Source organism: Oppia nitens, unplaced genomic scaffold (assembly GCF_028296485.1).
Source record: "Oppia nitens isolate AA-2021 unplaced genomic scaffold, nextdenovo-longstitch-racon4-pilon3 scaffold2_pilon_pilon_pilon, whole genome shotgun sequence".
In the NCBI taxonomy this organism is placed as follows: Eukaryota; Metazoa; Arthropoda; class Arachnida; order Sarcoptiformes; family Oppiidae; genus Oppia; species Oppia nitens.
In genome coordinates, this window is record NW_026533210.1 from 898811 (window position 1) to 925000 (window position 26190).

At 23.9% G+C, this 26190-nt stretch overlaps 3 protein-coding genes across 3 annotated transcripts in view; 2 read left to right on the forward strand and 1 right to left on the reverse strand.

Annotated features, from left to right (window-relative positions):
- Positions 1 to 25: 25 nt before the first annotated feature.
- LOC128955172 (luciferin 4-monooxygenase-like) lies at positions 26 to 6032 on the forward strand (the record flags this gene model as incomplete). Its single annotated transcript, XM_054300815.1, has 10 exons — positions 26 to 107; positions 197 to 407; positions 489 to 595; positions 708 to 1529; positions 1682 to 1829; positions 2030 to 2301; positions 3510 to 3720; positions 4701 to 4928; positions 5242 to 5397; positions 5767 to 6032. Coding segments are annotated over exons 2-10 (2373 nt in total), but the record flags the coding sequence as incomplete, so codon positions are not given.
- Positions 6033 to 7271: 1239 nt separating this feature from the next.
- LOC128955174 (uncharacterized) lies at positions 7272 to 10789 on the forward strand. Its single transcript, XM_054300819.1, has 6 exons — positions 7272 to 7434; positions 7520 to 7626; positions 9015 to 9977; positions 10091 to 10238; positions 10454 to 10712; positions 10771 to 10789. The coding sequence occupies exons 1-6, from the start codon at positions 7272 to 7274 to the stop codon at positions 10787 to 10789; spliced, it is 1659 nt and encodes a 552-aa protein (XP_054156794.1).
- Positions 10790 to 25088: 14299 nt separating this feature from the next.
- LOC128955176 (GATA-binding factor A-like) overlaps positions 25089 to 26190 on the reverse strand; it is a 7856-nt gene continuing 6754 nt past the window's right edge. The window contains exon 3 of the mRNA XM_054300821.1: positions 25089 to 26190. This exon is cut by the window's right edge and continues 85 nt beyond it. Within this exon, the coding sequence (XP_054156796.1) occupies positions 25089 to 26190 (1102 nt within the window).

A 26190-nucleotide genomic window follows, 5' to 3' on the forward strand; every position in this document is an offset into this window, starting at 1 on the left:
ATATAATACGATCCAAATATTACAATGATGTCAATTACTTTACTAATAATTCAATTATTGATCTATGTATTGATAAACTACAATCTGACCCTGATAAACTTTATTTGGTATAATTATTATTAATATTATCTTTTTTTAATTAATAAATTTAATTAAAAATCCTTAATAATCATAATTTTTTTTAAAACTGAATAAGACTGACAGCGAAAGTGGTCGCAAATGGACAAGAGGTCAGGTATTAAAAATGGCCCTAAATTTTGGCCAATATTTGCGCCGAGAGTGTGGACTGGAAACGGGAGATATTGTTTGTTTGATTACATACAACAATGACATTCATAGTATGGCACTGTTGGGTGTTTTGGCAGCCGGGGGTGTCTATACTAGTTTACAAATGTCATCGACTGAAAGTTAATACAATAATTATAAATATAAATAATATTAATTTTTATTTAACTATAAGTAACTTTTTTTTAATTAATAAACTATAGATGAAATTCAAACTACAGTCTCAACAATTAAACCAAATATTTTGATTGGATTTGAAGGAAATGTTGCTTATTTAAAACAAATGAAACAAAATTTTGACTGCATCAAGGTAAAATCATATACAGTATATATATATATTATTAAATTATTTTATTAAATTTTATTTTTTAATAATTTTGTATTTTATTTATTTATTTTTATTTATTTTTTTGCAATTGAAGACAATTCTAATATTAAGAGAAATTACTAAAACTGATTACACGGACGACAACAACACCAATGAATTATTGATAACTAATTTTATAACAAACACATTAACAACAAATAAATTGTATACCGATTCCGATGATAACAATTGTTTTTTGCCGATTAGCCGATCGACAGACGATTGGGCGACATTGATAATGTCGAGCGGAACTACCGGCGCCCAAAAGTCTATTATCTGGACCAATGGCGAATGGTTGGCCAATATGTCTATTGTCGGACATAGGGACCAAAATCCAATAACCGGTGACGACATACTGTTAGCCCAGCTATACTGTCACGGGGCAGGCGTTACTAATTTGTTTAAATCGATAGCTTATGGATCGCAATTAGTTGTTAACAGTTCTGGTAGTAGTAGTAGTAGTAGTAGTAGTAGTAGTTTGGCTACTAATACAACAATTAATTTATTACATAAGTATCGGATAACCAGTTGTCTGGTCTTACCAAACGATTTGTTATATTTGTTGAACAATAGCCAGAAATATGATAAACAATACTTGCAATCTGTGAGCGACATACGGGTTATGGGGTCAGCACTAAGCGGACAACTGTACGACCAAATCAAACAGTTATATGGTTTTGAAAAATTTAATTCAATCTACGCTCTGTCAGAGTGTGGTATAGTTATGACTAAACCATTGAATAGCGAACAACATGTGTCGATACCAACCGATAGTATCGGTTGTGTTGTTCCCGGAATGGAAGTCAAAGTTATCGATGAAAGTGGCAATAGTTTGCCGGCCAATCAAACGGGACAGTTGTGTATACGCGGACCGACTGTAAGTGAAAATTATTAATAAAAAAAAATATTTTATTAATTTATTTTTTAAAAAAAAATTATATTGTTTTTTTATTATATTATTACTATATTACTATTATAATGTTAATTTTATATTTATTTTTATTATTATTATTATTATTATTATTATAGATAAAAGCCGGATATTATGGTAATAAAGATGTTTTCACTAATTTGTTTACAATCGATGGTTTCCTAATGACCGGAGATATCGGATATTATGATGAAAACGAATTCTTCTATTTTGTCGACCGAATCAAAGATATTATCAAATTTAATGGTAAATATAATAATAATAATAATTTTTTATATTTTTATTTCATTTTATTTTCTTGAATCATATATTTTAAATATTATAGTCAATACGGATTTCCAATATATAAATTATTAAAAAGATTATTATTTAATTATAAATTTTCTAATTAAATATTAATAAGTTTTTAAATGTTTTTAAATATTATTAATATTTTTTTTTGTTAGGAAAAATTGTATCGACGATAGAGTTAGAGAATCAACTATTGACTCATCCGTCCGTCGAAAGGGCGGCCGTTATCGGTATCGATAGCCAACTGTACGGTCAGATACCCATGGCTTTTGTTACACTGAATACCGGTGCCATCGATAAGGCCGGGGATATCAAAGAGTTTGTCAATAAACGAGTTGATGTTAACAAACAGCTCAGGGGTGGCTTAAAAATATTGGATAAAATGCCCTTGACCAGTTTAGGCAAAATTAATAAATCAAAATTGAAACAAATGTATATTTATTAAAATTTATTAGTTAAATTAGCATGATCAATTCAAATATCAATATATTATATAGTTTATATATCAATAGAAAATTTATATATCAATAGAAAGTTTAGTTTATATATCAATATATAGTTTATATATCAATATATAGTTTATATATCATATATATCAATACATTGATTATCTAATATATATATTAACGATATATTATTGGGTTAACCTATTATTATTATTATTATTATTATTATTATTATTATTATTATTATTATTATTATTATTATTATTATTATTATTATTATTATTATTATTATTATTATTATTATTATTAATGATATTATAATTACTAGAGATATGTATAATATTTGCTAAATCTTAACTATAATTGTTTACAAAAGTTTTAAATCATAAAATAAATAACTTTTCTATGGATTAAATGATATTAGGAAACGATTTGACTTAATTAGCAGATTATTGAATATATTATTATTTAATTAGTTGGTTTTATTTATTTAAAATATATTTATATAAATATAAACAAAAAAAATAAATAATTTTAAAATATTTTAATTATAAACATTTTGTTTGATATTGTAGTATTGAACACAACTAATACAAATATTAATTAATAATTTTACTATAATTTATTATAATTTAGATTTTTAATAAAAAAATTTATTTTTAACTATCATAATTTTTTGTTGTTGTGTAATATGTTTTTCTATGCAAAATTTTAACTATCATTGTTTAAAAAGTTTTACTAAATTTCTATTGAAATATAATCTTACAAAATTGAATTTAATTAGCAGTTTATTTTTAAGATATTTTATTTAATTAGTTGTTTTAAAAGCTTATATAAATCTATTATTTTATATAGTGATCAATTAATTTTATTTAAATTTCAATTATAAAATAATAAAAACACAAAACATTTTTCCAATCAGTATAATCAATTAAAAAAAATTACAATAAAACATTTGATTAATTTTTGTTGTTGTTAATATGGAGTCAAAATATATAATACGATCCAAATATTACAATGATGTCAATTACTTTACTAATAATTCAATTATTGATTTATGTATTGATAAACTACAATCTGACCCTGATAAACTTTATTTGGTATTATTATTATTATTATTATCTTTTTAATTAATTAATAAATTTAATTAAAAACCCTTAATAATCATTTGTTTTTTAAACTGAATAAGACTGACAGCGAAAGTGGTCGCAAATGGACAAGAGGTCAGGTATTAAAAATGGCCCTAAATTTTGGTCGATATTTGCGCCGAGAGTGTGGACTGGAAACGGGAGATATTGTTTGTTTGATTACATACAACAATGACTATCACGGTATCGGAGTTTTGGGTGTTTTAGCAGCCGGTGGTGTCTATACTAGTCTAGACATGACGTCAACTGAAAGTAATTATATATATATATATATATATATATAAATAATATTTAATTTTTATTTAACTATAAGCAATATTTTTTTGTAATAAATAAACTAATAGATGAAATTCAAACTACTGTCTCAACAATTAAACCAAATATTTTGATTGGATTTGAAGGAAATGTTGATTATTTAAAACAATTGAAACAAAATGTTGACAGCATCAAGGTAATAACTAAATATTTATATAATAATATATAACTATATAAATTTATATATATAAATTAAACTAAATATTAATTACTAAATTTAGTATTATATTTATATCACTAAATAATTTATAGATAATTATTTATAATACTAATTGCTATTATATCCCTATTTCTATAACTATTGTAATACTGTACTATATTAATGAGACAAAATAATATATCATATAATATTATACAATATAATAATTTATAATTATTATATGTATATTATTAAATCTCATTAATAAATCTGATTTAACCATAATTATACTACATGTACAAACACTACTATACAAAATGATTTGTAATTTTGTAATTTATAATATAATTATATATAATAATCATTTTTATTCATTATTTTATTATATATATCATAGTTTAATTTAATTTAATTAATTACTTTTTTTTGTTAGTTTAATTAAATAATTAAAATACTACTACTACTAATAATAATAATAAAATAGTTAATAATAGTTAAGTAAAATATAGTAAACTCTCTAGAACTTTCTCTATTATTATTTTTATAACTATATACAACAATAACTTATTGAATAATATAGTATTATAGTACAGTATAGTTAATAATTATTTTAAAAATATTTAATTAAATTTTATTTTTTTTTCTAAACAAAAGACAATTTTATTACATAAAAAAATTGCTAAAAATGATTACAAAACGGACGACACAGACAACAATGATTTATTGATAACTAATATTATAACAAACATAACAACAAATACGATACCAAATAAATCAGATACCGATTCCGATGATAACAATAGTTTTGTACCGATTAGCCGTTCGCCGGACGATTTGGCAACATTGATAATGACAAGCGGATCTACCGGCGCCCAGAAAGCTGTCATTTGGACCAATCGTCAATGGCTGGCCAATGTATCAATTAGACGTCATCCGGAAGTAATGTCGCCAACCGATAGCTATGCCGACAAAATCATATTAAGCCGACTGTACTGTCACGGGGCAGGTATACAAGCTTTGTTTCAATCGATAGTATTTGGTTGGCAAATGGTTGTCATCAGTTATCCGCCAGACATTAGTTTAGCCCACGACTGGTTATTCAATATATTACATAAATATAATGTTAGCAATTGTTTAGTTGTATCAAATGATTTAAGATATTTGTTGAACAATACAGACAAATATACAAAACAATATTTACAATCAGTCAGACACTACACTATTGTTGGCCAAAAAGTAAGCCAACAACTATACGATCAGACACATATATGGTTCAGAAAAGTTTAATATATCTTACGGTTTGACTGAATGTTTTGCAGTGACAACTAAACCATTGAGTAGACAACATGTGTTGACATCGGCTAATAATATCGGTTGTGTTGTTCCCGGAATGGAAGTCAAAATTATCGATGAAAGTGGCAACAGTTTGCCGGCCAATCAAACGGGACAGTTGTGTATACGCGGACCGACTGTAAGTGAAAATTAATAAAAATATATATAAATATATATATATATATTATATATATATAATATACTTTCAATTTTATTAATTTTTTGAAAACTATTTATAAAAATTTATTTTATTTTTTTTTTAGTTAACATCAGGATATTATGAAAATAAAGATGTTTTCACTAAATTTTTAACAATCGATGGTTTCCTAATGACCGGAGATATCGGATATTATGATGAAAACGAATTCTTCTATTTTGTCGACCGAATCAAAGTTATCATTAAGTTTTGTGGTATTAATAAATAATTAATTAATTTTAAACATTACTAATAAAATATTTATATTTTATAATTTACTCTAATATTAATAATAATATTTATTAATTTTTAAAAGGAATATCTGTATCGCCGATAGAGTTAGAGAATCAACTATTAACTCATCCGTCCGTCGAAATGGCGGCCGTTATTGGTATCGATAGCGAACTGTACGGTCAGATACCCATGGCTTTTGTTACACTGAATACCGGTGCCATCGATAAGGCCGGGGATATCAAAGAGTTTGTCAATAAACGAGTTGATGTTAACAAACAATTGAGAGGTGGCTTAAAAATATTGGATAAAATGCCCTTGACCAGTTTAGGCAAAATTAACAAATCAAAACTAAAACTAATGTATATTCAAAATACTTATTAGTAAAATTTGCATGTTCAGTTTATATATCAATATATAGTTTATATATCAATATATAGTTTATATATCAATATATAGTTTATATATCAATATATAGTTTATATATCAATATATAGTTTATATATCAATATATAGTTTATATATCAATATATAGTTTATATATCAATATATAGTTTATATATCAATATATAGTTTATATATCAATATATAGTTTATATATCAATATATAGTTTATATATCAATATATAGTTTATATATCAATATATAGTTTATATATCAATATATAGTTTATATATCAATATATAGTTTATATATCAATACATTGATTATCTAATATATATTAATGATATACTGTGTATATAATCATTGCAATAAATCTTTCTAAACTAACAAATGTTTTATTTGCTATGTAATGTCTTTGTATGCAAAATTATAACTATAATTGTTTTTAAAAAAAAAATTTAAATAATAAAACAAAATTATTAAATTTTTATTTAAAAAAAATAATTTTACAAAATTGAATTAATTGGCATTTTATTTAATATATATATTTTTAATTAGTTTTTTTTAGTTGTTTTAAAAGTTTATATAAATCTAATCTAAAAAAAGTACAATTTATATTTTATTCAGTAATCTATATATTTTGTTTAAATTTTAAAATTTCAATTATAAAATAATAACAACACATTTTATTATCAATATAGTCTGTTATTAAAAAAAAAATCTAAATATTATTAAACGTATAATAGTATTAAATGTTATGTTTGCAATGTAATGTTTTTGTATAATAATTTTTAACTATCATTGTTTAAAAAGTTTTACTAAATTTCTATGGAAAAATAATTTTTAAAAATTAAATTAATTAGCAGTTATTAATTAACTATAAAATATAATACATTTTGTTATCAGTTTAGTCAAATCTACAATAAAATATAAAATAAAATATTTGATTATTTATTTTTAATATGGAGTCAAAATATATAATACGATCCAAATATTACAATGATGTCAATTACTTTACTAATAATTCAATTATTGTATTGAAAAACTACAATCTGACCCTGATAAACTTTATTTGGTATTATTATTATCTTTTTTTATAATTAATAAATTTACTTAAAAACCCTTAATAATAATTATTATTATTTTAAACTGAATAAGATTGACAGCGAAAGTGGTCGCAAATGGACAAGAGGTCAGGTATTAAAAATGGCCCTAAATTTTGGCCAATATTTGCGCCGAGAGTGTGGACTGGAAACGGGAGATATTGTTTGTTTGATTACATACAACAATGACATTCATAGTATGGCACTGTTGGGTGTTTTAGCTGCCGGTGGCGTCTATACTAGTCTAGACATGTCGTCAACTGAATGTTAATTATATATATATATAAATATTTAATTTTTATTTAACTATTAGTTAATTATTAATTTTTTTAAACATAAATAAATTAATAGATGAAATTCAAACTACTGTCTCAACAATTAAGGCAAACATTTTGATTGGATTTGAAGGAAATGTTGTTTATTTGAAACAATTGAAACAAAACTTTGACTTCATCAAGGTAAATCTAATTTAATACAAAAATTACTAACTAATTATAATATCTTATGTATTAAATATAAATTGTGCTATTTATCCAGTATATATATATATATATGCAGTATATTTGTTTAAATAGCTTGTAAAATATGTTTATGCTAAAAATAAAATAAAATAAAATTACGATTTAGTAAACTATTTTTGTGGTGAAACCTAAACATAACTATTATAACTATTATTTTTATTTTATATATACAGACTGTATTTAAGCAATTGAATTTTATATGAAAATTAAATAGTTTTTATTGTTTGTAGTTTTCTATTAATTTTCACGAATTCCTGAAAGGAATACGTATATGCATTCTATAAGTCGGTCTGTCGGTCTGTCTGTCTGTCTGTCCCACGAGGACATAGGTTCGAATCCACTATCCGCTACAAATTTTTTTTTGAATTTTATTTTTGTTTTTTTTCTTATTTAAGTTTATTTTTTAGGAAATTGAAGAAAATGGTGTCCAAAAATTAATTTAAAAAATTTTGAATTTTTTTTGAATTTTTTTTTGAATTTTTTTGAATATTGATTTTTTATTTTTTTCGTTTTTAAGTTTTATTTTTTAGGAAATTGAAGAAAATGGTGTCCAAAAATTAATTTAAAAAATTTTGAATTTTTTTTGAATTTTTTTTTGAATTTTTTTGAATATTGATTTTTTATTTTTTTCGTTTTTGTTTTATTTTTTAGGAAATTGAAGAAAATGGTGTCCAAAAATTAATTTAAAAAATTTAGATTTTTTTTTGAATTTTTTTTTGAATTTTTTTGAATATTGATTTTTTATTTTTTTTGCTTTTAAGTTAATTTTTTAGGAAAATAGTAGTTTATTTTGTAATACTGAATCATTTCATACCCAACATGACTATAGTTGTTTATTTTGTCATACTAAATCATTTGATACCCTACATGACTATAGTTGATTTTATTTTATCATACTGAATTTAATTTTTAATTATGATTAGGAATTCGTGTGGAAATGCTTTCTAGCATTCTCAACTGGTTTTTTATTAATTTCATAATATTTTATTTGCTTATTTTTGTTTTGAATTTGTTTATATATTTAATTATTATTATTATTATTAATTTTAATTATGCTTAACTGATTATTACTATTTATAGTATATATATATAAGCCTATTATAGAAAATTGACCCTAAAATGACATTCAATAGTATTAATTATAATATAAATATTTTGTTGACAATTTAGTTTATCTATATATATATATACCGGTATATACAGTATATATATTTATATATAGATAAACTAAATTGTAAACAAAATATTTATATTATAATTATATATATATTTTTTTTTTGAGAAATATATTTTAATTATTTTTTAATTTTGTTTTGCTATTGAAGACAATTCTATTATTTAAAGAAATTGCTAAAAATGTTTACCCGAAAGACACGGACAACAACAACACCAATGATTTATTGATAACTAATGTTATAACAAACATATCGACAACAACTACGACACCAAATAAATTGTATACCGATTCCGATGATAACAATAGTTGTTTGCCGATTAGCCGATCGCCGGACGATATGGCAACGTTGCTATTGTCGGGTGGATCTACCGGCGACCAGAAAGCTATCGTATGGACCAATGGTCAATGGTTGGCCACTGTGTCCATTGCCGGCCACAGGGAATTAGTGCCGCTAACCGGTAACGACATACTGTTAACCGACCTATACTGTCAGGGAACAGGTGTTATTCATTTGATTCACTCGTTAGTGTTTGGATCGCAATTAGTTGTTAACAGTTCCAGTAATATTAAGAGTAGTAGTAGTAGTAGTGGTAGTGGTAGTAGTGGTAGTGGTAGTGGTAGTGGTAGTGGTATTGGTAGTGGTAGTGGTAGTGGTAGTGGTAGTGGTAGTGGTAGTGGTAGTGGTAGTGGTAGTGGTAGTGGTTTTAGATTGTCAAGCAATATAATATTTGATTTGTTACACAAGTATCGGATAACCAATTGTTTTGTCGGACCAAACGATTTGTTGTATTTGTTGAACAATAGCCAGAAATATGACAAACAATATTTGCAATCAGTCCGCGACATACGTGTCACTGGGTTTGCTATAAGCGGTCAACTGTACGACCAAATCAAACAGTTATACGATTTTGAAAAATTCAATATAATATACGGTCTGTCAGAGTGTGGGAGAGTAACCACTAAACCATTGAATAGGAAACAACATGTTTTGTCGATACCGTCCGATAGTATCGGTTGTGTTGTTCCCGGAATTGAAGTCAAAATTATCGATGAAAGCGGCAATAGTTTGCCGGCCAATCAAACGGGACAGTTGTGTATACGCGGACCGACTGTAAGTGAAAATTAATAATAATAAATATTACATCACTTTATTAATTTTATTTCTAGAAAAAAATAAGTTATTATTATTATTAAATGTGATATTAATTACTATTATTTTTTTAGCTAACATCAGGATATTTAGGTAATAACAATGTTTTCTCTAAAATGTTAACAAACGATGGTTTCCTAATGTCCGGTGATTTGGGATATTATGATGAAAATGAATTTTTTTATTTTGTCGACCGAATCAAAGATATTATCAAATTTTATGGTATATATATATATAAACAATAATAATATTTTTCTATTTATATTTTATTTTTTTGAACCATAGTTTTCCAGATTTAGAAACATTTTATAAAAATAAGAATATATAGAGTATATATATATATATGTTTATTAAAAAATTATTTATTATTTTATTTAATTTCTAATTATTATGTTTATTATAATTATAACTTTTTTTTTAAAAAAAATTTCTTTAAGGAGTAATAGTATCGCCAATAGAGTTAGAGAATCATCTATTGACTCATCCGTCCGTCAAAATGGCGGCCGTTATCGGTATCGATGATGAACTGTGCGGTCAGATACCCATGGCTTTTGTTACACTGAATACCGGTGCCATCGATAAGGCCGGGGATATCAAAGAGTATGTCAATAAACGGGTTGATTTCACCAAACAATTGAGAGGCGGCTTAAAAATATTGGATAAAATGCCCTTGAACAGTTTTGGCAAAATTGACAAGTTAAAATTAAAACAAATGTATATTGTTAATACTAATTAATAAAATTTGCATGTTCAGTTTATATAGCAATATATAGTTTATATATCGATATATAGTTTATATATCGATATATAGTTTATATATCGATATATAGTTTATATATCGATATATAGTTTATATATCAATATATAGTTTATATATCAATATATAGTTTATATATCAATATATAGTTTATATATCAATATATAGTTTATATATCAATATATAGTTTATATATCAATATATAGTTTATATATCAATATATAGTTTATATATCAATATATAGTTTATATATCAATATATAGTTTATATATCAATATATAGCTTATATATGAATATATAGTTTATATATCAATATATAGTTGTTATTATAATTATAAATTATTATTATATTATTATTATTATTGATATAATAATATAATATAATTATATGTTTGTGTAATGATTTTTGTCATTCATTTCAATAGATGATTAATTAATTTTTGTAAACTAACAAATGTTTTGTTTGCTATGTAATGTTTTTTGTCTAATAAATTTGAAACTATCATTGTTTAAAAAAGTTTTACTAAATTTCTATTGAAAATTAATTTTACAAAATTGAATTAATTAGCAGTTTATTTAATATATATTATTTTCAATTTTTAGTATTTGATTAAATTTTTTTTTGTTACTATGGACTCAAAATATATAATACTATCCAAATATAACAATGATGTCAATTATTTATTCAATTACTAATTCAATTATTGAAATTTAAGAAAATATTTTATAATATTTAAATAGTTTTATTTTAATCTAAAATATAATTTTTTTCTATGTATTTTTTTTAAAAAAAAGTTTTATTAAATTAAAATAAAATTAGTTGCACTTTACATATAAAAATTTAAATGATTTTTTTAATAATAATTTTTATGTTTTGCAATAATAATATCTTAAGATTTTAAGTATTAAATTAAGAAATTAATGCAATTATTATAAAAAAAAAATAAACAAAATTATTTCTAATAAACTGTAGTTTTTAATAATTTAATTTAATTAATATTAACAATTTAACTAATTAAGCTTAATAGTAGCTAATTAAATATTATTTATATAATAATTATTTTTATTATTTTTTTGTTAAGTCAATACATTAACTTAACAGAAAAATAATATTTTTTTAAATATGATTTTTCTTATATATTATTATAATTATTAATTATATAATAATCATTAGAAACTTTGCATGCTAAAACTATATTTTAACTATCATTGTTTAAATTTAAAAAAAAAATTAAATTTAAAAAATTGAATTAGTTAGCAATTTAATTAAAAAAATGTTTTATTTAGTAATCAATATATTTTGTTTAAAATTTCAACTATAAAATTATAACACAAAAATATTTTTCTAATCATATTATAATCTATTTTGGAAATAACTATAAACTATTAATAAAATATTTGATTAAATTTTTTTGTTGTTAATATGGAGTCAAAATATATAATACGATCCAAATATTACAATGATATCAATTACTTTACAAATAATTCAATTATTGAATTATGTATTGAAAAACTACAAACTGATCCTGATAAACTTTATTTGGTATTATTATTATTATTCAAATAAATCTAGTTTACATAATAATCACTTAAAAATCCTTAATAATCATAATTTTTTGAAACTGAATAAGACTGACAGCGAAAGTGGTCGCAAATGGACAAGAGGTCAGGTATTAAAAATGGCCATAAATTTTGGCCAATATTTGCGCCGAGAGTGTGGACTGGAAACGGGAGATATTGTTTGTTTGATTACATACAACAATGACATTCATAGTATGGCACTGTTGGGTGTTTTGTCAGCCGGGGGTGTCTATACTAGTTTACAAATGTCATCGACTGAAAGTTAATACAATAATTTATAATAATTAATATTTAATTTTTATTACACTATAAGTAATAATATTTTTTTAAAATTGTGATAAATAAACTAATAGATGAAATTCAAACTACTGTCTCAACAATTAAAGCTAATATTTTAATTGGATTTGAAGGAAATGTTGTTTATTTAAAACAATTGAAACAAAAATTTAACTGCATCAAGGTATATATTTATATATATATAATCGGTAGTATTCATAAGATCTAAACTCATTTGACCCAAACTTATTTAACCCAAACTTATTTGACCGAAATATTTATTATTTTATTTTTTCAAACTATAATTATATATAAATAATATAAAATTTAATAATTTTATTTAATTAATTATATAAATAAATTAATAATCAATTTAATCTATAAAATAATTTAGAACTTTATAATATTTATTTATTACATATTAATTTTTTTTTTAAAAAAGCCAGAAATATTCCCAATTATTAAGTTTGTATTATTCATATATATAATTATATAGTTTGAAAAATATAATTATAAATATTTGGTTTAAATAAGTTTAAGTTAAATGATTTAGATCAAGTGATTTGGGTCAAATAAGTTTGGGTCAAATGAGTTGGGTCAAATAAATATGGGTCAAATGAATTTGGGTCAAATAAGTTTGGGTCAAATGAGTTTAGATCCTATGAACTAGACCCATATATAATACTAATTAATTGTATTTAATTGTATTTATTAATTTTGTTTTGCTATTTAAGACAATTATATTATTAGTTTATCTATATTTATACAGAAACAGTATATATATACTAAAATTTTAAACAAAATATTTATATAATAATTATAATTTGTTGATAGTTTTTGAAATGTATTTAATTTATTTATTAATTTTGTTTTGCTATTTTTATAGACAATACTATTATTTAAAGAAATTGCTAAAAATGTTTACCCGAAAGACACGGACAACAACAACACCAATGAATTATTGATAACTAATTTTATAACAAACACATCGACAACAATGACAACAAATAAATTGTATACCGATTCCGATGATCGCAACAATTGTTTGCCGATTAGCCGATCGCCAGACGATATGGTAACGTTGCTAATGTCGAGCGGATCTACCGGCGCCCAGAAAGCTATCATATGGACCAATCGTCAATGGTTGGCCAATGTGTCCATTGCCAGTCATAGGGATGTAGTTCCGCTAACCAGTAACGACATAGTGTTAACCGAGATATACTGTCACGGGACAGGTGTTATTCAATTGATTCAATCGTTAGTATTTGGATCGCAATTAGTTGTTAACAATTACAGTAGTAGTAGTAGTGGTAGTGGTAGTGGTAGTGGTAGTGGTAGTGGTAGTGGTAGTGGTAGTGGTAGTGGTAGTGGTAGTGGTAGTGGTAGTGGTAGTGGTAGTGGTAGTGGTAGTGGTAGTGGTAGTGGTAGTGGTAGTGGTAGTGGTAGTGGTAGTGGTAGTGGTAGTGGTAGTGGTAGTGGTAGTGGTAGTGGTAGTGGTAGTGGTAGTGGTAGTGGTAGTGGTAGTGGTAGTGGTAGTGGTAGTGGTAGTGGTATTTCTATCAATAATTTTCATTTGTTACACAAGTATCGGATAACCAATTGTTATGTCTTACCAAACGATTTGTTGTATTTGTTGAACAATAGCCAGAAATATGACAAACAATATTTGCAATCAGTCCGAGACATACGTGTCGTTGGGTTTGCTATAAGCGGACAACTGTACGACCAAATCAAACAGTTATACGATTTTGAAAACTTTAATATAGTCTACGGTTTGTCAGAGTGTGGGAGAGTAACCACTAAACCATTGAATAGACAACAAGTTTTGTCGATACCGTCCGATAGTATCGGTTGTGTTGTTCCCGGAATGGAAGTCAAAGTTATCGATGAAAGTGGCAATAGTTTGCCGGCCAATCAAACGGGACAGTTGTGTATACGAGGACCGACTGTTAGTGAAAATTAATAATAATTAAAAAAAATATGTTATTAATTACTTTATTTATTTTTTTTAGCTAACATCAGGATATTTAGGTAATAACAATGTTTTCGCTAAAATGTTAACAAACGATGGTTTCCTAATGTCCGGTGATTTGGGATATTATGATGAAAATGAATTTTTCTATTTTGTCGACCGAATCAAAGATATTATCAAATTTTATGGTATATATACAGTATATATATATATATATTTACATGTATTTAAACAAAATATTATTTTATTTTTTTAATCCAAATTAGAAATAAGAATATATATATATATATATATATATATATATATATATATATATATATATATATATATATATATATATGTTTAATGTTTTTTATATGTTTATTATAATTATTACTTTTTTAAAAAATTTTTAAGGAGTAATTGTATCGCCGATAGAGTTAGAGAATCATCTATTGACTCATCCGTCCGTCGAAAGGGCGGCCGTTATCGGTATCGATAGCCAACAGTACGATCAGATACCCATGGCTTTTGTTACACTGAATACCGGTGCCATCGATAAGGCCGGGGATATCAAAGAGTATGTCAATAAACGGGTTGATTTCACCAAACAATTGAGAGGCGGCTTAAAAATATTGGATAAAATGCCCTTGACCAGTTTAGGCAAAATTAATAAATCAAAATTAAAACAAATGTATATTGATTAATATTTATTAGTAAAATTTGCATGTTCAGTTTATATATCAATATTACAACATAACATATACTTTGCCCGTATATGTGTTATACAAGCGCTGCGCTGAACTCGGGTTAGCGGCTTCTGAAGGCTGCACCGGCCGTCCAACTGGTCATTATTGTACAGCACTCGTCAATCGCGTCCAGTTGTTGAAACCGGTAGTAGCGTTTCGTGCGCCACCCACTCACCAGCACCAGTATAGTTGTATGAATTGTTTATTAAAACACAATTAAATTATATAATAAAAGAAACTTTATTGTTGATTATTAATATTAGTTAACAAATGTAAGATATTAAGTAAAAAACATACAACCCTCAGTAAAGAGACTGGTCTCAGGGAACTCATATAAAAACTAAGTGACATAAACCAAGAGACAGAGAGTAAGTAAGTGCCACATAAACCAAGAGGGCCCAAATAGGGTTCGGTTGACTCTTATATAAACCTTTAAAGGGGTGTGGTATGGCCATCATGGGCTGTCCTGTACTAACCAATTATATAATATAAACTACAAAAATATAATATATATGCAATATATATTATTATGTTTTAATATATAGTTTATATATCAATATATAGTTTATATATCAATATATAGTTTATATATAAATATATAGTTTATATATCAATATATAGTTTATATATCAATATATAGTTTATATATCAATAGATTGATTATCTAATATATATTAATGATATATTATTGTTTAATCTATTATTGTTATAATCTATTATTATTTAAAATATCAGTTATATTGTCAAGATTATTATTTAAAAAAAATAAAAATCATAAAAGTAAATAAATATCTAAAAAAAATATTTATTTGATTAACTAAAAAATATATTTAAATAATGACATAAATGGAGAAAACTTTATACTTGAAAAATAACTCTAAATAACAAACTTTTTAATTATTTATAAGTAATTAAATAATTATAATTTTTTTTGTTATATTTTAATTATAAATATGTATTATATTTTACTAAAACTTTATATACTGTATATGCCATAATAATCAGTTTTAATAATCAATTGCTTCAATAACTACTTATTTGTTTTTTTTAATATATGTTTAATCACTAAAGTTATATGGCGTGATTCGCATATTACGTTCGCACTCGAGGGGAAAGGGGGAGGGGGGTCGGCCAAAGCAACTTTTGCAAACGAGGGGCAGTGGAGGGGTAGAGACGTTAAGAACGTTCGTATTTAGATAATATTTTTTTTTGTGGTGATGGGGGGGGGGGGGGGAGATGGGAGGTAGCGGTTAGGGACATGCGAACATAATTTTTTTTTGAATGACTACATGCAAACATAGGGGAGTGATGGAGGGGTCTAGATTTGTTGAAAAGTGCAAACGTAATATGTGAACAGCCTCTATTTTGAAATAAATGCTCAATTAATGATACTGTATATGTAATAGTTATAAAAAACAATTTTCAAAAAGTCATCAAGGAGATTAGTTGCTTTTTTTTGATTATGTATGAAACAAATTATATGTATATATATATATATTCCCTTTCTATAGATCTCAAGGTAGAGAATATAATATATATTTTTCATATATTCCGGGAAAATTTTGTTTGGGAACTTTGGGAACCCCCGGGAATCTGAAAATCTAACCCTAATTACAATAGATTTTCATTTTCAGTAATATTTGTAGACTAAACTCATGTATTGTTATTATATATGTAATGTTTTTTTTTGTATAATAAATGTTAACTATGATTGTTTAGAAAGTTTTAAAATCATAAAATAAATTATTAAATTTTCAAAATTTCAAAATTTAAAAAATAAATAATAATTTTACGAAATTGTTAATTAATTGGCAGTTTATTTAATATATTATATTGTTTTAAAAATCTTATATAAATCTAATCAATTAATAAAATTTATTTATTATTTACTAATCTAAAAATTTTGTTTAAATTTTAAAATTTCAACTATAAAATAATAATAACACATTTTGTTATCAGTTTAGTCAAATCTACAATAAATTATTAAATAAAATATTTGATTAAATTTTTTTTTGTTTTGTTAATATGGAGTCAAAATATATAATACGATCCAAATATTACAATGATGTCAATTACTTTACTAATAATTCAATTATTGATTTATGTATTGAAAAACTACAAACTGACCCTGATAGACTTTATTTGGTATTATTATTATTATCTTTTTAATTAATTAATAAATTTAATTAAAAAAACCTTTAATAATCATAATTTTTTAAAACTGAATAAGATTGACAGCGAAAGTGGTCGCAAATGGACAAGAGGTCAGGTATTAAAAATGGCCCTAAATTTTGGCCAATATTTGCGCCGAGAGTGTGGACTGGAAACGGGAGATATTGTTTGTTTGATTACATACAACAATGACATTCATAGTATGGCACTGTTGGGTGTTTTGGCAGCCGGTGGTGTCTATACTAGTCTAGACATGTCGTCAACTGAATGTTAATAAATATAATTATATTTATAAATAATATTTAATTTTTATTTAACTATTTGTTAATTATTTATTTTTTAAATATAAATCAATTAATAGATGAAATTCAAACTACTATCTCAACAATTAAGGCAAACATTTTGATTGGGTTTGAAGGAAATGTTGTTTATTTGAAACAATTGAAACAAAACTTTGAATGTATCAAGGTAAATCTATTTATACAAATAATAAAATTATATACAAAAATAACTAACTTATTCAATATATATATATGCAGTTTATGCAAAAAAAATTAAAACTAATTAAATACCAATTTAGTGAATTATTTTGTTATGAAACCTAGACATAACTATTTAGCTAATAATTTATTTAATTAAATCTTTTTATTTTATAATTTTTTATATACAATCTGTTTATACAATTAAATTTTATTTGAAAATTAATTAGTTTTTATTGTATGTAATTTTCTATTAATATTTTTTTCTATTTCTTAATATTTTATTTGCTTATTTTTGTTTTGAATTTGTTTATATTTAATTATTATTATTATTAATTGTAATTATGCTTAACTGTTTATTAGTATCTATAGTATATATAAGCCTATTATAGAAAATTAACCCTAAAATGACATTCAAAAGTATTTATAATAATATGTATACATTATATACAGTATATACAGTATATATATACAGTATATATATACAGTATATATATACAGTATTTATATATATACATTATTTATATATAGTTAAACTAAATTGTGAATTAAATAATTTTTATTTTTAATTTTGTTTTTCCTATTTAAGACAATTCTATTATTTAAAGAAATTGCTAAAAATGTTTACCCGAAAGACACGGACAACAACAACACCAATGATTTATTAATAACTAATGTTATAACAAACACATTAACAACAAATAATTTATATACCGATTCCGATGATAACAATTGTTTGCCGATTAGCCGATTGCCAGACGATATGGCAACGTTGCTAATGTCGAGTGGATCTACCGGCGCCCAAAAGCCGATTATTTGGACCAATCGTCAATGGTTGGCCAATGTGTCCATTGCCGGCCACAGGGATATAGTGCCGCTAACCAGTAACGACATACTGTTATCCAAGCTATACTGTCACGGGGCAGGCGTTACTAATTTGTTTAAATCGATAGCTTATGGATCGCAACTTGTTGTTAACAGTGGTAGTGGTAGTGGTAGTGGTAGTGGTAGTGGTAGTGGTAGTGGTAGTGGTAGTGGTAGTGGTAGTGGTAGTGGTAGTGGTAGTGGTAGTGGTAGTGGTAGTGGTAGTGGTAGTGGTAGTGGTAGTGGTAGTGGTAGTGGTAGTGGTAGTGGTAGTGGTAGTGGTAGTGGTAGTGGTAGTGGTAGTGGTAGTGGTAGTGGCAGTGGTAGTGGTAGTGGTAGTGGTAGTGGTAGTGGTAGTGGTAGTGGTAGTGGTAGTGGCAGTGGTAGTGGTAGTAGATTGTCAGGCAATATAATATTTGATTTGTTACACAAGTTTCGGATAACCAATTGTTTTGTCGCACCGACCGATTTGTTGTATTTGTTGAACAACAGCCAGAAATATACTAAACAATATTTGCAATCAGTCCGCGACATACGTATTACAGGGTTCGCCCCAAACGGTCAACTGTACGACCAAATCAATCAGTTATACGATTTTGAAAACTTTAATATAGTCTACGGTTTGTCAGAGTGTGGTATAGTTATGACTAAACCATTGATTAGAAAAACAACAAGTTTTGTCGATACCGTCCGATAGTATCGGTTGTGTTGTTCCCGGAATGGAAGTCAAAGTTATCGATGAAAGTGGCAATAGTTTGCCGGCCAATCAAACGGGACAGTTGTGTATACGCGGACCGTCTGTAAGTAAAAAATTATTAATTAATAATAAAAATTACAATATTTTATAAAAATTTATTTCTGAAAAAAGTTATTTTTTTAAATATGATATTAATTACTAATTTATTTATTATTATTATTTTTTTAGCTAACATCAGGATATTTTGGTAATAAAGATGTTTTCACTAAAATGTTAACAAACGATGGTTTCCTAATGACCGGAGATCTCGGATATTATGATGAAAACGAATTTTTCTATTTTGTCGACCGAATCAAAGATATTATCAAATTTTATGGTATATATAAAAAAATAAAATTTTATTTATATTTCATTTTTGTTTTTTTAAAAGAAAAATCCAAATTAGAAATAATATCATTAAATTTTTTTTATTCAACCAATTTTCCAAATAAACAAACATTTTATAGAAATAAGAATAATATATGTCTATTAAAATAAAAATTATTTATTTATTATTTAATTTTTAATTTCCTAATTAAATGATTTTAGGTTTTTTATATGTTTATAATAATTATTTTTTTCAAAATTTTTTAAGGAGTAATTGTATCGCCGATAGAGTTAGAGAATCATCTATTGACTCATCCGTCCGTCGAAAGGGCGGCCGTTATCGGTATCGATAGCCAACTGTACGGTCAGATACCCATGGCTTTTGTTACACTGAATACCGGTGCCATCGATAAGGCCGGGGATATCAAAGAGTATGTCAATAAACGAGTTGATGTTAACAAACAGCTCAGGGGTGGCTTAAAAATATTGGATAAAATGCCCTTGACCAGTTTAGGCAAAATTAATAAATCAAAATTAAAACAAATGTATATTCATTAAAGTTTATTAGTTAAATTTGCATGTTCAGTTTATATATCATTATATATATCAATATATTTTTTAAATTTCAATATATAATAATAATAATAATAATTGTTTGAATTATTGTTCATATTATTTATATATTAGGTTTATAACATTTAGGTTTATAACTATCATATATGTTTATTTATTTATTTATAAAATACTATATGTAATTTTGTAATAATAATCATTTAGTTATATATATATATTTAAACTAAAAAAAATAATTTTTATTATATATTTTATAAAATTATTTCGGTTAATTATTAAATTAAATCAAATAGTTTTCAAATAAAATTGATTAAACTATACAACTATAGATGTCACACATATTATGGTTATTATTATTATTATTATTACTAATTATTATATATGATTATCAATAATTTAAATATATAAAAATAATTTTTAATAATTAATATAACTATAAATTTTATATAATAATTATTATAATATTAATTATAATAATTAAAAATGAATAATTATTTAATTGATTAGAATTTAGAATAATAAATAGTTATTTTTTTTATTATTATTAAATGACATGGATCAAATGGGTTCAATAAAATACATAACACAATATATAATGTATTTATAATTTTATTTATTAATATATATATTTACAATATTCATAATATATATGCATTAATATATTATTTTGTATTTTTCCAAACAAACAAAAAAATTAAAAACTAGTTATTTTTGTGTATTAAAACTAGTAAATAAAATAATCAATTGCCAAAAAATGTCACGGTTATTATTTTTTTGGGGGGGGTGTGTGGAGGGGAGGGAAATAATAAAGTGTTATTCAAAATTAAATTTAGTATAAATTTTTTCACACTTTACTGTCATATATGACAGTTATAATTAATTTTTATTTAAAAAATTACTGGTGATGTATATTAATAGTAATATATTATATTATATATATATATATATATATAATAACATAAGTTATTATTTTAATTTAAATGGTCATCAGATAAGTTAGTAAAACTATTACTACTATTTGGGAAAATGCTTCCATAAAACTAATCTTTTATATTTTTGAAAATAGTTTTGTTTGTTTGTTAACACAATTTATCATTTTTATACTGTCATTCAATTATTGTGTGTGTATATAATATATGAACTGTATATTTAAAAATACTTGTATATACAGTATATATTGTGTAATATATATACAGTATATATATATATATATAATGTATGTATATTCAGTAATACACAGATGATTTTATATAAAAATTTTGTATAATATATAGTAAAACACTAAATAATTGTGTTTATCTAAGTGTGTGTGTATGTGTGTGTGTATGTGTGTGTGTATGTGTGTGTGTATGTGTGTGTATGCGTGTATATATATATATATATATATATGTGTGTGTGTGTGTGTGTGTGTGTGTGTGTATGTGTGTGTTTATGTTAATTAAGATATCATATATAATAGTTAATTTAAAAATACATTATGCAGTATTATATATATATATATATATATATATAAATTATATATGCATGTATAATTTTAAAATTAACATATTAATTTAGAAAATTTAGTATTATGATATAAAATAATTGAATATATTAACTAAAGTGCATGATTTTATATAAAGTTACTATTTTACTACTAATTTAATTAAATTACTTTTAAAAAACTATTTACCTATAAGTATATATATAAATTTATAAAATTATAAATTCAAATGGTTAATTATGTACTGTATGTAAATTACTATCAAAAATGCAAAATTATCCGAGTCACTTTTACATTCATTAAAATTGTATATTTTTAAAATTTTAGTCTAAAATACTATATTATATTATTGATTTAAAAAAAAATTAAATGTATAAAATTTTAGTGTTTATAATGAAATAGATAAAATTTATGATATGTTAATTTTTGTTATCAAAAAATTTTATATTAGTTTTAATCGTAATCATATTATAGATTAAATTATATAACTGTATAGTAGTAGCTAATAAAACTAATATTTATTAAATTTTAATTGCAAATAAATACTATATTACTAAACATTTACATAAATGTTATTTTTTGTTGTTTTTTTTGCAAATAATAATTTATGTCAACATTTTTTGATTTAAGCAGTTTATATTTTATTAATAATATTTATTCAATTTAATTAGTTTTATGTATACATATATATATATGTATATATGAAAAACATGTCATTTAGACATATATTCAACATAAATAAAATAATAATAATTATAATAAAGCAACAAAAAATAAAATTATTAAATATATAAATAATAAAATTTGTACTTTTAATAATAAATACAAACAAACAAACAAACAAAAAATCAATTTAATTTATATCGAAAATGCACGCAATGTGAATAAAATAATTTTATAGTATATATATAATCAATATTTAAATATTTATTATATTAATAAGTTTATATCTTATTATCAATTAAAGTTTTTTTTGTTTTATTAATTTTAATACTTATATATTTATAATATATAATTGTGTTTCGTGTCATTATTTGATTTATAATATAAATTTATATTCAAATAAATAAGAAATAGTTTTTTTTTTGAAAAATATTATTTCAAAAATTTTTATTTTATTTATTACCGCAAAAAATAACAGTTTCTACTGTAGTAATCGTTTTTATCTATTATTTTAAGTTATAGTTTGTTTTGTTTTTATTATTTTTATTTTGCATTAAATTTATTAATTAATTATAAAACAAATAATTAAAAAATATGTGACTGTTTTTTTTATAAAATATAAAATTTATTATCTTTTATCAAATTTATATTAAAATTAATTTGATAATAATTTTTCTAATTAAAAAACATTAGTTGCACACTAATTATTATTAATAGTATTTAATAAATCTATATTAGATAGTTAAAAATTATTATTTTTTTAATAAATTTATTTTATTTATTTGTATTAATAATAACATATAAATCTTTTTTATTTTTAAAAAAACTAAACATAAAAATAAAATATTTGATTTTATAATTTTTTTAGTGTATAATTTTTGTAATTTATAAATATTTAATTATTTTAAAATTGTTTTATTTTATGTATTTTATATACTGTATATATATTTTAAAAAATACATTTTTTTCATAAATATTACAATTGACTAATTATAACCCATTATAAAAATTAATAGCAAAATAATTGATTTCATTAAACTATTAAATTATATCATAATAAAATTATTATCTTGATACATTAATTTTTTTTTTAAAATCCCATTTAATTTATTTAATATTATACATACAAATATTGTGTGTTTAAAATAATGTCTAAAAAAATTTATTTATTTATGACTAAATAATGTAAAATATTATATATAAAAAATAATGATACAATAAATTTTTTTGATGTAATGAATTTATATATATTATAATATATCTTAATTATTTTTTTAATTATCAATTAAATCACACAATAACAATTTATAATAATATTTATAATTGTTGTCAAATAATAATATTGTGCTATTTATCAAAAAAATATTAATTTATTTTTTATTATTTAATTCAAAAAATTGTATACCAATTATCACAGGTGTTTTTTTTATAATAAGCATTTTTTCAATTAATTATATAAAATATATTTATTATAAAAATTATTAAATATATTTATAATAAGCAACCAATTATTTATAATAAAAAAAAAAATTTACCAACAAATAAAAATTTATAGATAATTTTTTTATGTTGTTGAAAAAATAACAATTTTTTTTAATACGTGAGATAATATATATTAATATTAGTTTTTTTATAAAAAATTATTTACATATGATAAATGTCATATTTGATTGAAAATTATTAATAAAAATAATTGAGTATTTAATATTTAATAATACTCTATATAATGTATATGACATATGTATATATCATATATATAATTATTATAAATAGTTATCAACTTTCAAACAAAATTTATTTCTCAATTTATAATTATTTTTATTAATATTATTTTCCATTTATATTTTTTTTATAAAAAAAATACTCTAAAATAACAAACAAAATATATATAAATAAGTTATATATATATATATATAATTTTTATATTTAATTAAAAAAACACATTTTTTCCACAATCGAAAACCTGTGGGAAATACAAAATCGCAAAATTTTTTTTAAGATAAAAATAATAATAATATTATATATATATTTGAAAAATAATGCAATTTTCTCCTCTAAATTAAATAGTATATCCATAGATACAACAAAATAAAAACCATAAAAAAATAATTCATAGAAAGCTCTCTCAATATATATATATATTATATTTTAAAAATATATAATTTTAACAAATAAACCTAAAAACAACAAACTATTATATATATATATATATAATAATCAATTAATCAAGTTTTAAGTATCATTAATATAAACTAGAAATATATCCATACATATACAGTATATCTATCAATATATTCAATATTATATATAATATATCATATATATAATTAATAAATTTTATTATCGTATACTTTTAATCTTTAAATCTAAAAAAACTTGTAAATAATATATTAATATATATAAGTAATATTTAATTAAAATTATTTAATTATATATATATAAATATATATATAGATTAATATCATAGAACTGTCGACTCGTGATGATGATTATGATGACTGTTACGACTACCGGTGCCCAGCGTTGGTATTGGTGTTGTTGTCAGGTCTGTATTATATCTATGTGGATGATGGGGATGATGGGGGTGATGATGATGCGGATGTCCAATACCTGTGCCGTCCAATAGAAACGCTTGATTCTGGCTGCCTATAGTGGACGTCAAGTACGATGGATAGCTCAGGCCAGTTGGCGGCGGTGGTGGTGGTGGTGCCGGAGGCGTATAAGCATTTGGGTGATGATGATGAGGATGAGGAGGAGGTGGATGATGGTGGTGATGATGATGATGGTGATGACCACCACCAGCAGCAGCAGCAGCCGTCTGGATGGCCGTTGCAGTTACCGTTGTCGGTGATGTGGCCGACATGTGATGATGATGCGGACCAAAGCGTCCGAAATCGGCACCAAACGGATAATAATGACTGCTATTACTGTTGTTACCATTGATTGCTGGCGTTGTCGTTGTTCTTGTTGTTGTTGGTAGTGGTGGTGGCGATGATGGTGATGATGATGATGTGGTGATGGTATTGTTATTGTGATTACTATTGCTATTACTATGAGGAGGAGGTAATTGACTGTCGGCACCGGTATTGCTATTGTTGTTGTGATTATGAATGCCGTTATTATAGGCACTGTATAACAGTTGGGATGTATTGTTCAACGACGACGACGACTGGTGATGATGATGGCTCTTGGAGTCGACGACGACCATCGGATCCATTAGTCCGTGTCTTAAGGCAGCCGTTTCCGATAGTAGCAGCCGATTGTAGTCGCTATTGTTCAGTACATAACCGTCCATTTGGTGTACACTACTAGTCGACGACGATGACATTGGCGGCGCACAGTTACCGTTGCCGATGCCGCCACCGTTGCCGGTCATTGAGATATTGTTTAAATGGTGAAGACCATTGATACCGCTGCCACCGACGCCGCCGCCAAGATGGTGATGATGATGGCCACTGTTGATAATGATTGGTCCCATAGATTTGGTCCGACGTTTGCGGGTCCGTATCGACTCCTTGCGCATGGCCACCGGCCGATTGACACCGTTCAGCCGAAAATAGAGG

Excerpts from the sequence above, each read along its gene's own strand:
- LOC128955174 (XM_054300819.1), top strand. The coding sequence starts at position 7,272 with ATGGCCCTAAATTTTGGCCAATATTTGCGCCGAGAGTGTGGACTGGAA. Across the intron at positions 7,435-7,519 it reads AGACATGTCGTCAACTGAAT|ATGAAATTCAAACTACTGTC; the intron begins GTTAATTATATA and ends ATAAATTAATAG. Across the intron at positions 9,978-10,090 it reads TGTGTATACGCGGACCGACT|CTAACATCAGGATATTTAGG; the intron begins GTAAGTGAAAAT and ends TTATTTTTTTAG.